This window comes from Beta vulgaris, chromosome 2, assembly GCF_026745355.1.
Source record: "Beta vulgaris subsp. vulgaris cultivar EL10 chromosome 2, EL10.2, whole genome shotgun sequence".
Classification (NCBI taxonomy): Eukaryota; Viridiplantae; Streptophyta; class Magnoliopsida; order Caryophyllales; family Amaranthaceae; genus Beta; species Beta vulgaris.
Window position 1 is genome coordinate 3,256,954 of NC_079203.1, and position 15,864 is coordinate 3,272,817.

General features: G+C 32.1%; 1 protein-coding gene across 1 annotated transcript; it reads right to left on the reverse strand.

The window, feature by feature from the left end:
- Positions 1-10,375: 10,375 nt before the first annotated feature.
- LOC104887668 (UPF0481 protein At3g47200) lies at positions 10,376-14,029 on the reverse strand. Its single transcript, XM_010672356.3, has 2 exons — positions 13,895-14,029; positions 10,376-11,768 (listed from the first exon to the last, which is right to left on the reverse strand). Exon 2 carries the CDS (start codon positions 11,746-11,748, stop codon positions 10,453-10,455), a length of 1,296 nt encoding a protein of 431 aa, XP_010670658.2. The 5' UTR covers positions 11,749-11,768; positions 13,895-14,029; the 3' UTR covers positions 10,376-10,452.
- Between the last annotated feature and the right edge of the window lie 1,835 nt (positions 14,030-15,864).

Below are 15,864 nucleotides of genomic sequence, written 5' to 3' on the forward strand. Positions count from 1 at the left end.
CGACTAGTTATAATCACAATCAATATATATTATTAAAACATATGGGACAAGAACTGTAATCTGCCATGTTTCGCAACCCTAGCTCCTTATTCTTTTGTTAATCATAAAAGAAGAAAAATAGAGGTTGGAACTCTTTAACTTCTTACTTTGTAATCATCATCCAACTACCAAACTATGACTTATACTTGTAACAAAAGCTAACCACAAACAGCCCATCTGTTTGTCGTACTAAATTAATTAAAGCATCATCCTAGACCAAAGACGAGTAATTTTTTAAATATTGTGAAAATTAACTTTACATTCATTTTTAGTATAGTTGTTCACTATTTTCATTTATCTTTTATTCTTGAAAATGGACATAAATTAAAAAATTAAAAAGCTTTTTGTGATATTATATATAATTAATATAATTATTTTATAAAGAGTCGAGCTAGTACAGTAAAAAAATTGAAGTCTTTGTTTTTTGACAAAATAACATCAGTAGTTGCTTAGCTTTCATCTTAAATCGCGGATCACTTCATTTTAATGTCAAATCTCAAATCCACAAGTCTATCTAAAGATAGCTTGTTTATATTATTGACAAAGACTTGATCTTAGTCTCAGTTTTAATATGTCCACTATGTTGTAGCTAGATCTCATTCAACCTACCTATACTAGCTTTTTAAGCATGTGAGGTGTGCAATGACAATTTCTTCATTCTGATATTTTGTGATGTCGAGTTGCTAGTTTTACATGCAGCGACAACTCATTATAGTAATTTAAGTTCATATTTTTTTTTCAATAAAGGCTTTGGTTGATTCAACTTATTAAAAATTATTTTCAGCAAAAATAAGTTCAAATCAGTTGATCAAATAAGCAAGATAAGTTGAATGGAACGGAACCAGTGCAACGTAATTAAAGAAATCATGCACTTCTAATTAATATTTTCAATATAGTGCTAAAAAATGTTCATAAGAATATTACATAATCACCTCTTTTGTCAAGTTTATCTAATTTGATTAGCAAATTAGTTCATGATTACAAATATCTTTATCTTTATTTACCTGTGGAAATCAAATAAAAAAAATCTTTCTTTTCTATTTTTTGGATTTTTTAATTTCCAAATATGATTAAATTTATGTTCTCCATAATTGCAAAGATTACCTTCATATTTTATTGCTTTTCTTTTTAGTTGTAAACAATTTTCAATTCTAACACTTATTTATCGTCTACCATTGATAGTATAGCTAAATCATCAAATGTAGTATGTTGTCTTGATCTGATCTTATTATCCTCTATGTAATTGACTTATACAAATTGAAATTATATAAACCCATTAAAATGATCATTTCTGTACACGACTATAATGTTATGGAAGTATATTGCTGATTTTTTTTTATTTTGATAATGATCATTTTGATGGAAGATGTTGATAATTTGTTATCTTTTTTTATTGTTTTTAAAACTTTTTTAGTCTTTCCTTTTTTTTAACTTAAATTTTTAAGTTATTTTAATTTTATTTGTTTAAAATGACAAATATTTTGATTGATTGATTACCCATTATTGTTTTAAAAGATTAAACAAAATTGATGTAATTAAAAAAGTAAGGGTATTATAATCATTTACTTGGAGGACACCAAACCTCCCCCTTCACTTATATAATAGAGATATATTAGGATTTATAAAATTAAATTAGTTGTGGGCCCAGATAATTTGATAGATCCAAATGATTTATTATTTGGGAAGGTCATTGAAGCTAGGTATAAGCACTAATATTCTCATATCAAATATCATGGCATTTATATAATTTTCATGATAAAAACTAATATTGAAATATATAAATTATAAAAAGTTTATAATCCATTAATAGACACCTAGGTTCATGGATCCATACATCTCGATCGGAAAAGAATCAATAGAAAAAGAAAGAATCGGAATTTATCGATATATTTTTTTTCTTCGAGGAATCCTTCATCAGTGGTTGTGAATGACTAATTTTTTTCAATCTTTTCGATCTTGGTTCCATAGGAGCAAGTTAGAAAGATTGAAAAATAGAACCATCTGATTATATATGTTTTAACCGCGGCCCTTCCGTTTTTTCCGACTAGTATGTGTTTTCTTGGATTATCTTGCTAATCATCATGGGTATAAGTGTCTTGACCTCTCTGTTGACAAAATCATCTTGTCTCGTCATGTTACGTTTGATGAAAACACATACCCTTTCATGACCACCACAAAAATATTCCCCTACTGATTATCATTTTCTCACATCTGATGAGCCTTCCCCATTGCTAACCCACATATATCACAATTGCAAGCCCAGCCTGCATGTAATCCCTCACAATTTTATGAATTTTATAAATATATTTATATATGTTTTAGTATTTAAATAATTAATTTCCTAAAGTGCTAACTATTTTTACAGTCAAAGGATCATTTAATATTTTTAAATAATCAAATATTTTATTTGGTCATACTCTGAAAGTTATTTAATGATTTAGTTATTTTGAGTTGTAGTTTAAAAGATTTTAAAGATGGGTTAGAGAAGCTCAAATCAACTCAATCACCCAATCAATCAAATTTGAAAAGTCCAAACACACTTTCCTAAACCCACAAGGATTAGTTTTGCAAGCCTATATAAATTCCATGAGAGCCCATAAATCCCCACACAAAATAACACAAAGCCTAATTTTATTTTCTCACTCTCCCTTTCTCTCCCCTCTCTCTCTCTCACGGGTTCCCCCTCACCCGAATTTTTCTCTCTCTCCCACGACTCGCCACTGTCGCCGCCGCCCAGTCGACGACCACCGCCGCTGCTGTCGTGCTGGCGTCCTCCTTCCTTGGTTGTCGTGTTTTCCCTCTTTCTCATCTATAGTGCTGTAACACAAGGTAACACTCAATAGGGGGGTTGAATTGAGTGACGAAATCTGATCGATTTTCGCAAAATCTCTGTTATTGCACAGTGCTAGACACTATGCGAAACGCTCGTAAATTTCTGTTTTGAGTTTTTGTGAAAATTAAAACTAAAAATATATTAAATCAATACTCAAACTCAAGATATAACGTGGTTCAATCTCACCTCTGAGATCTACGTCCACAAGAAACAAAAACTCTTTTATTTCTTTAAATCCTAATATATCAACGTCTTGATACAATTAGATTTCCCTCACTACTAACTCTAGTAGTGACCCCCAACACTTAACTCTAAGTGTTGACACTCTCTATAATGGTGAAATTACCAGAAAGAAAACGATCATCAATTGTGTGCTTCTTAGTCAAGCAATTTCGAGGACAATTACAATCGTTGAATAGTTACTTAAACTGACTCGAACAGTGCTATGCTCTGTGCCTTAGGAAATTGTTTTCAGCTCTTAATATTTCCGGTTTTTCTCTCTGAAAACGTTCAATCTAAAAGTGAATTATAAAACCCTTTTATAGGACATGGTTTGTACGACCATCCTTCAAAATTATCTTTATCTTTTAGTCCTTAATTTAAGGGATAAAACTCTCTTTTTAGAAAAACAAACTTTATCTTTTTTTCATCTTTATCTTTAATCAAAAAGATAAGTTTTCCATAGTAGATTTTCTTTTCAACTCAAATTCTGTTTTTATCAAAAAGAAGATAAGTTTTCCATAGTAGATTTTCTTTTCAACTCAAATTCTGTTTTATCAAAAAGTAATTTCCAAAATCTTTTTTAGAAAACTATTTTACACGTTTTCTTAAAAATACAAAACACGTTTTTCAAAAAAACTTTTATAAAACTGTTTTATCAAAACACATTTTTTCCTTAAAAAATATTTTACACGTTTCAATAAAATTACGTTTTCTTTAAATATTCTTTTTTAAAATATTTTTATCAAAACTTTATTATTTTTAACAAACTTGTTTTTCGAATATCAATTTCCTTTTATATAGACATATAATATTAATAATTATTTATTTCCTTAACTCTAAGAAAAAATAATTATACTAATTTTATATTTCTATATTTAGCACATAGCATATCCCTAGTTCAAGTCATTACATTTCATAAAGTAACTATACTTAGGAATATTAACTTTGACTTCAATTTTGAATCTTCATTTCTTCAAAGTCTTCATCTGTTTATTCCTTTCTCAATCATCTATTGCAAACTTTCATACTATAACATATTATATTAATTTTCATCATCAAAACATAACATGTATATGCGCAACAAATTCTCCCTTTTTGATGATGACAACCCATAAATATAATATAATTAAATAATCACTTTTCCCCCCTCAAAGTACGCATTCCTCATTAACATCACATTAATCACATTAGGGAAAGTAACATAATATCATTCACATACTTTCACAACATGGTAACCAAGATAATTTCATTTAATAGTCTAAGTAATATACCCATCTTCCCCCTTTTGACATTATCAAAAAGGAGAGCATCAACATGTTTAGCGAGTCCAAGTGAGATACAGTCAGTAAATAATTCAAGTAGCTCAAGCAATAAATACTAAGGATGCTGGTGCTATGTCATAATCCAACCCACAATCTGAAGTCATTAAGCAAAAATATAATCCAACTCACAATCCGAATTTATGAAGCAAGAAATAATCATGAAGGATCATGGTTAATAGCTAAGAATGTAAGATGGAGATAGGTAATGCAAGCTTAAAGATTTGAAATGGCAATTGGCTCAACAAGTGCTTAAACCCTTTTTCATATTTTCAACTTCGCAAATAAACATTATAAGACTTTTTTCACTGTGGCACTGTGCGTGCCACTGTGCCACTGAACAATCTATTCCCTTTCAAATATAACTAATCTTCGGATATACTGGAATCCAAAATGATGATCTTCAAACCTTTGATAATATTTTTTCCATTAGAATTGAACTCTAAGATTTATCTAACACAAGTGTCTTACTCTTCTTTCTTCTCTCTCTTCTCTCTCTCTTTTTTTTTTTTTTTTTTAAAGAGAGTCAGACCATACAAATATACATTATCTACAGATCAAAGATATCAAAGGTGAAATAAGTTAATTCGAACTCATTTTCTTCTAGATACATCTCATGGCACTGTGCCCCACACAATATGAAAAAGTACTTTCATTCTTTCAAGCATTAGTGTTTCTTCCAACCTTTTCATGTTCCCCCTTAACTCATGCGTCTTCTCCTTTCACTATCTTATTAATATGTCTATGCTCCATATACCATGAATCAAGATTAAAAGCACTACTTGTTGAACTTTGGACGATGAATGTGTGAAGAAAAGAAGGATAATAATAGGGAAATGAAGATAAGGTGGGATATATGAAAGAAAAAATATGAGGCACAAATGCAAATCATAATAGAAAATCAGAATATTGGGCTAAAATCAAGCTTGCTATAGGAGAAAGAATTTGCATTTCATAGCTCAAAAATTCGGCAACTTAGGATCATATAGCTTATTAGTTCGGCAACTTAGGATCATGACATTAGGACAACATCATTAGACCATTACGAGTCTTTTATATCAAGTGGACCTTTACTCACAAAGCTTCACCAAGACATGCATCAATAACACTCTAATTAACATATTTAAAGGAGGACAATAGGCATAATACTCAACTAATTTCCAGAAATTAATCCCAAAGCCACGAGTTATCTTGTAAAAGGTTCATGCATGACATTCAACATAATTACCTTGATCACATAATTACTTTTCAAACCACTTACCACCATCACATTCTCTATGGAGTGTGTTAAAGATTTGCCGACATTTCAAATACCAATTTATCCCTTTTTTTATTGCCAAATATAACAACCCTCCATGGTAGGCTACTAGTGAGAGGAATTGAGATTTATCACAGTCATTGTCTTGAGCAACCACTGTCGATACATAGGTGCTTCCTCTCACGTTTCCTGCAAAGAATCACTTGTTAGTTTTAGGAACCCATATTTGCTTGGGTCCCTTTTTCTTACGTTGAGCATCTAGTAGTCTTTCCTAACCCAGATTTGAGTAACATGTTTGATATTCTTTGCAATTCGATTTTTCTTTTTTTGCAGTCTCAATTAGATGACCATTATTTCCACAAAAATTGCAAATTAGATATTCAGGAAGGCCACGTATTTTTCTTTCGGAAGTCTCTCTCGTAGGTCCTGGCACAGAGCCTCGCACTGTGCGGCTGATCAGTGTATCCTAATCCAGTTTTGTTCATGTTGTTTGTGGTGCTAGTTAAGTAATTTATAGCATTCATTCCATTAGTCCATTTTTCATGCATCTTACGAGCAATAAAAAGTTGTGATTCTAAGAATTCGACTGAGTTATTTAGATCACTACTTCTTTTTCAGGAAATCTCTAAGTCTCTTCTAACTTTGTCAAGATCTTCTCTTAACTTAGCATCACTAGGCAGCATTAGTGGAACAATCCTAAATTTCTGTCTTGAATTTTTAAGTTCATGATTTAGTGTTTCAATCTGTTTTTCAAGACACGTTTTTTCAGTTTCAAAAACAGTGGATGGCACTGTGCAATTTATGATGTCATCAGCAAGGGTTGTTTTTTCGTGTTTTAGTGTGTCTATCTCAATATCTTGCTCATCAATCCTTTTCATCAGTGTTTTATTTTCTTTCAATAAATCCTTATACTCTAACTCTAATCCAATCTTTAGCTTAGTCAAATTTTTTATTTCCTTTTTCATGATATCAAAATATCATTCATGTTTTGACAATCATCAATTACATTACAAGTAGAGTGAAAGTTGACTTTTTGAAAGAAGATGAATTGAAGGTTTTAAAGAAGTTAGGCTTACCTCACTGTCTTCTACCTCTTCGAGAGGGTTCGAACTTTTAGCCATTAAGCATAGATGTGAGTCGTCCTTGCACAGTGTCGTCTTTAGTGTTTTTTGTACAGCATTCAGACACAGTTTGGCCTCGTGGCACTGTGCCACGCTCTGATCATCGTCAGAATCCGAATCTCCCCAAACGACAGCTATCATAGCTTTTTTAAATTCTTTATTGGATTGCTCCCTTCTTTCTTTAGGCTTCTCATCATGCCATAAGGGACACTCCTTTATCCTGTGATCGTACTCACCACACTTGAAACAACCAGAATTAGTAGCACTTTTCTTAAAGTTAGAGGTAGTGCTCTTACCTTTGAAATTTTCATCTTTTCTAGGATTGTTGTTTTTGTTCTTTTTGAGAAAATTTTTAATCTCCTTGTAAGAAAATCAATATCATCATCACTATCACTATTTTCAATTTCCAATTCAGTTCTCAAGGCTATACCTTTACTTTTTGGTTCATTAGTTTTAGAATCTAAGACATTTTCATGAGTCCATTAATGATCCAATAAGTTGTTCTAGTGAAAGTTTAGTCAAATCTTTAGCTTCTTGAATAGCGGTTATTTTTGGGAGCCATCGATTTGTTAAACTTCTTAGCACCTTTCTCACTACATCTTCAGAAGTATATGTTTTGCCTAGAGAACGTAATTCATTAGTGATTAGTGTAAATCTAGTGAACATCTCTTTAATAGATTCGTCCTTATTTATAGCAAACAATTCATATTGTTGGACAAGCAAATCTATTCTAGATTGTTTTACCTCATTTGTACCTTTGTGGGCCAATTCCAGCGTGTCCCATATTTCTTTTGCTGTAGTACAAGCCGAGATCCTTGAGTATTCATTAGGTCCAATTCCATATTGGAGAATACTCATAGCTTTGAAGTTTTTTTCGGCTTTTGCATAGTCAACTGAGTTGTAATCATCTTCGTCCTTGTCAATCAAGTTTCCTTCAGCATTCTTGACTTGGATTAGTATAGGTCCTGTTCTTATGATTCTCCAACACTCATAGTCTGAGCCTTGAATGTAGATCCTCATTCTTGCTTTCCACCATCTGTAATCTTCTCCATTGAAAATTGGACACTTGGAGTGTCTGTCTCGAGAGTCATCTTGCATATTCATGATTTCTATTCTCTAGATGTTAGTCTTACGAGAATAGCCTGCTCTGATACCACTTGCTGTAACACAAGGTAACACTCAAGAAGGGGGGGTTGAATTGAGTGACGAAATCTGATCGATTTTCGCAAAATCTCTGTTATTGCACAGTGCTAGACACTGTGCGAAACGCTCGTAAATTTCTGTTTTGAGTTTTTGTGAAAATTAAAACTAAAACTATATTAAATCAATACTCAAACTCAAGATATAACGTGGTTCAATCTCACCTCTGAGATCTACGTCCACAAGAAACAAAAACTCTTTTATTTCTTTAAATCCTAATATATCAACCTCTTGATACAATAAGATTTCCCTCACTACTAACTCTAGTAGTGACCCCCAACACTTAACTCTAAGTGTTGACACTCTCTATAATGGTGAAATTACAGAAAGAAAATGATCATCAATTGTGTGCTTCTTAGTCAAGCAATTTCGAGGACAATTACAATCGTTGAATAGTTACTTAAACTGACTCGAGCAGTGCTATGCTCTGTGTCTTAGGAAACTGTTTTCAGCTCTTAATATTTCCGGTTTTTCTCTCTGAAAACATTCAATCTAAAAGTGAATTATAAAACCCTTTTATAGGACATGGTTTGTACGACCATCCTTCAAAATTATCTTTATCTTTTAGTCCTTAATTTAAGGGATAAAACTCTCTTTTTAGAAAAACAAACTTTATTTTTTTTCATCTTTATCTTTAATCAAAAAGATAAGTTTTCCATAGTATATTTTCTTTTCAACTCAAATTCTGTTTTTATCAAAAAGAAGATAAGTTTTCCATAGTAGATTTTCTATTCAACTCAAATTCTGTTTTTATCAAAAAGTATTTTCCAAAATCTTTTTTAGAAAACTATTTTACACGTTTTCTTAAAAATACAAAACACATTTTTCAAAAAACTTTTATAAAACTGTTTTATCAAAACACATTTTTTCCTTAAAAAGTCTATTACACGTTTCAATAAAATTACGTTTTCTTTAAATATTCTTTTTTAAAATATTTTTATCAAAACTTTATTATTTTTAACAAACTTGTTTTTCGAATATCAATTTCCTTTTATATAGACATATAATATTAATATAATTATTTATTTCCTTAACTCTAAGAAATTAATAATTATACTAATTTTATATTTCTATATTTAGCACATAGCATATCCCTAGTTCAAGTACATTACATTTGCATAAAGTAACTATACTTAGGAATATTAACTTTGACTTCAATCTTGAATCTTCATTTCTTCAAAGTCTTCATTTGTTTATTCCTTTCTCAATCATCTGTTGCAAACTTTCATACTATAACATATTATATTAATTTTCATCATCAAAACATAACATGTATATGCACAACATATAGTTTATAAAATACATACATAAGTGAGACCAAATTCTCACTCACCAGATAGTAGTAAAAATAAAATACTGAAGAATAAAGATATCCTACTGTAATACTTCATCCATTCTTTATTAATCACTACATGTGGCATGTGGGGGATGCATACATATTAAGCAATAGGAGAGAGATAAAAATAGTAGAATGAGGGACGTGTGATAAGGAAAGAAATAGAATTATCAAAAATGGATATATATGTAGTAGACCTGTTCAATATTAACGGGTTGGGTCGGGTCAAAAAAGGTCACTTGAGTTTACATGTATATGTCCCCTCATTTATAGCAGTAAGACTTGCTTGCCTTTTAGTGTGTTTCAAGCTCCTTATACTGCCGTGCTATCAGTATTCAGTTCCCTTTGTTTCACCCAGATGTCGGTAAATGTAGTCTTTATATTTAAGGTTGTATTTCTTGAGTAGAAGAAGAATCTTTAGAGATTATCAAAGAGAAGAAAATTGTTGTATCCGTGAAGAAAAATATGTAAGATGAATGGTGTCAAGATAATTGCTATGCTCTCTACACTTTGGGGATTTGCTTCTTATATTTATCAGAATTACATTGATGATTCTAGATAAAAGGAATTACGAAGACAAATGGAGGCCAATGAGACAAGGGTTCCTGCTTGCTAATACTCGATCTATTGTTCATTAAGTTGCAAAGAGATGCAACATCATTCTTTTAATCCATTTGATTTTTTTTTAAAATAGGGTCAGGGTCGGGTTGGGTCGGGTCGGGTCGGGTCAGCCTAGCCCTTAACCCGACCCAACCCGCTAGTAATGACTTTAGACCCAATCCGACCCGACCCGCACAACATGACCCGACCCGGACCCGCCCATTGAACAGATCTAATACATCATTATTATGTAGCAATTGCTATGAAATTTCTAAATAATAAAAAAAAAGAGAAAAAGTATAATCTTGAAAGATAGTCTATCTTTAATAATTAATTCTAAAGACAAAGGAAACCAAAACAAGAGTTGACAAATGACACCTAAACTAGCAAAATAAGATATCTTTAAATTAAAATCTTATGTTTTTCCTCCTTGTACGTACCCAATCGTTAATCTAAGAAATGTATCATCTATCTCTTTTAGAGATATTGATATCAAATTTATTATAGGAAACAAGCGAAATCAACTACTTTACAAAGCCAGTGTAGACTTGTAATGCTAGGAGGATAGGAAGCACCAACACTGACCATGAATAATAATTGAAGTAATCTCTCTTAAATACACCCTTCCATTTGTTCCACGACATGGTAGGATATGCATTCAGATCTTGACAAACTTGCGCATAATAAAAGCCCGGATTTCTCATCGATAAGTGCTTGGTGATTTTGTTAAACAGAATCGCCACCTCTTCATTACTCCCAAACCAATGCTTAATTATCCCACTTTGAACTAGAATTTGCACGTCTTCTTGCGTATGGATCAACGCATCCAGGAAGAACAAGTAATCAATTACATAAGAATCACAAAAATGATGGCATTGCTCGAAGAAAACGATGCTCCGAAGAACAGCTTCTGTAGTGTCTTGAATTGTCAATGTTGGAATATATAACACCCCCTTTGAAAATGTGATATCAAGAACATTCTTGCTTTCACTTGCCATGAATCTTACTCCTGCTTCCTTTAGCTCTTTCGCGGTTAGAGGAAACTCATCTGATGAATCTCCATTACTATTTTTGTTGTTATTGGGAAGTTGGTGTCGAAGTTTAGTAGGTAAGTTACAAATCCTTAAGAAATCAACAAGATGTTTGATGTTTGATGCCTTGTTTAATTTCTCTTTACCTATTATACTACGCGCAACTTCTCTTCCAGGGAAAAATGTTTCACCTATGAAGCAACGAGTAATATCATTGAATGTAATATCGCGGTAGGCTTCACCAAATGCTTCATTATATAGATTGTTGAGAACGAAGAAGGGTATCTGATTTTCTTCTAGAAATATATCTTGGTGTACTTGAAGCAACACATCAAATTTGCTCTCCATAGGATGTGCGCCGAGTAAAAATTTATCACAAGACCACATAAATAAGAAGATGATGAATGTAGCATCGACAATTAACATCTCGATGAATTCGTTACTAGAAAGAGTTATTTTCTCTGCATAATAAGAACGAGCTTTCTCCTCCCATCGACGAACTATGTCGATGTATTGGCTTAAAGATTTAGCATTGTTGCCATTTGTGTAGATGTCAAACTCTAGGAAACATTTGAGGTGTCTTAATTTTAGCTCATGTGAGTGTTTTAGAGATTGATTTTCATAGTACAAAGGACCAATAGAAACAACTGAAGGTTGATAGCATTCTGTTTTAACCTTGCGCATATGTTCAGGTACCTTATAAATGGAGTGGTGAAAGGGAGATTGAAGCAAGGACTCAAGTTGGCATCTTATTGAAGTTTCCACTTCCTTGTTTTGATCATCCGCCATTTGTAACTTGAAAGTTTCAACTACACATCAAATCATTTTAATGAGTTCTTACTTTACGAATCACAAAAAGCAAAAGTTTTCAGTTTTAAAAAAAAAAAAAACCAAAAACAAAATTATGGAAACTAGAAAAAAAGTTATTTCTAGTTTTCAGTTATCGGTTTTCTAAATAGACACTAATGTGTGTGCCAGGCGATGCCTTAGGTTGTACTTTTCGTATTTTTTGTCTAGTGAAGAAAAATCGACGTAATGATATGATAAGTAATTGCATGATATTTTAAAGAATAAACCCTTAAAAGTTTGGGGATCGGATGAAAGCAACTTGGAGAGAAATTAAAAAATTGCATTTTTTATATATTTTTCATACATAAGGAATTAGACAAAACAACCTTTAATTAGGCATACAAACACTACTAATAACATGCCCATTACTTGCTATCCCACTAATAGACCATTATGTAGACCATTACTTGTTAGCCCACTAACTAATTATTAACAACTAGTCCTAACTATTAGGAAAACTATTTGACTAGTTTTGGAGCATAGTCCAACAAATAGCTTAACTTTATACGAGGAATATGTCTACAATAGTCTCTTATTACAATCATAAAAAGATTAGGTATCTACTCCCTCCGTCCCAATTTATTTGCTACATTTTGTCATTTAGGTGTGTCCCAATTTATTTGCTACATTTGCAACTATTTCCATATATAGTACACATGTCCCACACTTTATTTACAAATTCGTCATCACTCCCTCCTTGGTTTTTGTAAATATTTCCATACATAGTACATAGGTCCCACAATTTACCTATTTGTTTTTTTGTTAATTCTTGTTATGGCAATGGTCCCCACTCCCTCCTTGGTCTTTGTGATAAAGCAAATGTAGCAAATAATTTGGGATGGAGGGAGTAATAAGTACTTGTGTAGATCTTTTAATGAGATATAATTATAAGACTTTATGATATTTAATTTTGTAATATTAAACAATTGTGTTATGTTGGATTCATGGTTAGTCTTTCACTCAAAGGTCACATGTTTGATACCTTGTAACTACACAACATTATTTTTTTAATTAAGGGTTTGACTTGAAAATAAAGCAATTGCATTACAGATTTAGAAAAAGAGTGTCACGTGGCACACAAACTTTCTTAGGAATACCTTTTAATATATTAGTATAAATATCTAGCATAAGTATGATTAATTTTAAGTTTATTATACCTCTTATATCATATAAAATTTTACATTCATACCATGACGACCCGTTTGGTAGTTGGTCATAAATGGTGGTAATGGGAATGAATTCATGTGTAAATTTTTGAAAAATATCATTGTCCATTCCCATGGTAATGCTAATTTATCCTAAAGTGTCCACTTTCCTTCTTGAATTTTCATTCCCATCCAATACCACCTTGTAGGATGGTAATGAGTGGTAATGAAAATTGCTTGTCCTTGAAGACAAAAACACAAGTTTAGGGGGTGACATTGCTTGCCCATGGAGAAAAAATATCTCCCCATGGAGATTTTAAGGGTGCTTCCCTAATAAAATTACACTTAAAATTCATTCCCATTACCGCAATTTATTAACAACTACCAAACGGGCCGTAAAAGTTAGTTCAGTTTATGACCATGAACACCCACTTCCATGCATTTAGAGTACTGAAAGAATATAATACAAAGGAAACCATTTTAATCTACATTTCAATATCTATACATACTGTGGTCACACTGCTCTCACCAGCTACACAAAGCCCCCTCCCAATGTTTTTTAGCCCCTTTTGGGAACCCGTGGTAACAAGTCCCGAATTCCTCCCCCCCCCCCCAAAAAAATAATTATTGAAAATTTTGCTTCCATCAAGATTTGAACTTTGGTCTTCCATGTGAAAAATAGGAAACCATATCATTAGACTCAAAGATCGTTAATAGCCCCCTCCCCCATGTACCTCGTGCACTATAACATCTACAGACGGGTATACTATACTCATAACTAGATAGTGACCAATTTCGCATTGTACTACATATTATATATGGGGTTTATTTTTGGTTATATTACCAAGTCTAGGATCAAGATTAGTCTATACTCCATAACACAGTATAAAAATGACAATATACGGAGTATATAAATGGTCACAAGCAGAAACAAAACGTACCAGAAAAATATGAAGAATTGATCAAAAGAGTTGCACCACGCAGAAAAAGAGATGAGAGATGATTTAAGTCTTGCTTAAACCGGAAAGATGATGCTAAATAAAGCGCTCCATCTCATTTATAAGGACAGTTAAAAGTTGAAGAATTATAATTTAGGGTCTACTTGTTGGCCCACTTTTTCATATTGCAACATTATTGTTAATTCATATTTTAGCTTATTAGAGTGTGAAATACGTACTTGACTTCAAGTTCCAATTAATATTCCATGATTTCCATCCATATATTTCTAGGATGCTCCAAAGTCCAAGCTTGTAATTAAGACTTAAGGTCAAATAGCATCCACTTGTTCATATACTTCCTCCGTCTTTTATTAGTTTACTCACTTTAACTTATAATACTATTCATCTTTATTATTTTAACCATCATTTGTGCTTTATATGTAAGGAAAATATAATCATGTATGATATCGTTTGATTCGTCTCAATATGTAGTTTGGGAATATTAAATTTTTATAATTTTTACAAATACATAATTAGAGATATTATTACTTAAAGTTTTACATCGATAAATGTCAAAATCGGTAAACTAATAAAGGACGGAGGGAGTATATTACTAGTAAATTCTCTTGTACAACGGTCAACGGGGCATCAGCAGCCAGACTTGACTTTTCCTGTTTTAACATAATGCACTACTTGTAAGTTGTACCCATGTGCTAGTGCTGGCTGGCTTCTAGATTTTAATCGTAAATAACACGAAGTGGTTCTTGTTTATGTCTTCAAGTCTTGTCAGCTACTAAATGTTATGTAATGTGCATAATAATAGGAAAAATGCCTCAAATGCTTGTTTTTAGTGTATTATTTGTTGGAGATAAGAATGTAAATTACAAATAAAAAAGGTGTTAGAAAGAAAGACAATTACATTCTCATTTAATTAAACTAGGAAGAAACCATGCCTTTTATAAGCTATAAAGTAATTGACAAAGCAAAATAAAATCTATAGCATCCACTACGTACTTATGTTGATTTTTGATAGCGCCAATAATTATAGCGGAGTACTACTACTACTAAACTTACTAATTTGACGAACAATACTAGTGGCTAACATCAATGAAATAAAATAACTAATTATTTCTGAAACACTATTTTTACGACACCCCTTTGCTTCAAAGTTTCATAAAAATAAATTAATAGATAAAGTATGTGTCTTTATCCATGATGCACTTCTCATCTCATATAAATGTTGTTGATGCACATTATCACCAACCTCTAATCATTGGAATTTGGAGTACTTCTCTTCAAGGTGCACTTACCGAATTTTCTTCTATGGCCACTTGTGCCATAGCCTGTTGCTCTTCAGTTCGCTCTTCATTTTGGTATCTACACTTCCTTACCAAATGCCCAGCTTTTTATATTTGAAGCATTTTTGGCTTTTCCTTGTGCCAACATTCTTTTTTCCATCATCAACCTTGTGACAATGGCTATTAAATTGTACTTTAGTACCTTTCTGTTAGAACACATGGTGACACTCAAGAAGTGCGTGGGGGGTGAATTGAGTGACTAAATCTAATCGATTTTTGCAAAAACTTGGTTATAGCACTGTGCCAGGCACTGTGCGAAACGTTCGTAAATCTCTGATTTGAGTTTTTGCGAAAACTAAAACTTCAAACAATATAAAATCAACACTTGAACACAAGATATAACGTAGTTCAATCTCACCTCTGAGATCTAAGTCCACACAAACCAAACTCTTTATTACTTTGAATCCTAAAATATCAAACCCTTGATATAATAAGATTACCCCACTACTAACCCTAGTAGTGCTCCCCAACACTTAACTCTAAGTGTTGCAACTCTCTATAATTATGAAATTACAGAAAGAAAAGATCCTCAACCGTGTGCTTCTTATTCAAGCAATTTAGAGGACAATTACAAACGTTGAATAGTTACTCAAACTGACTCGAACCGTGCTATAC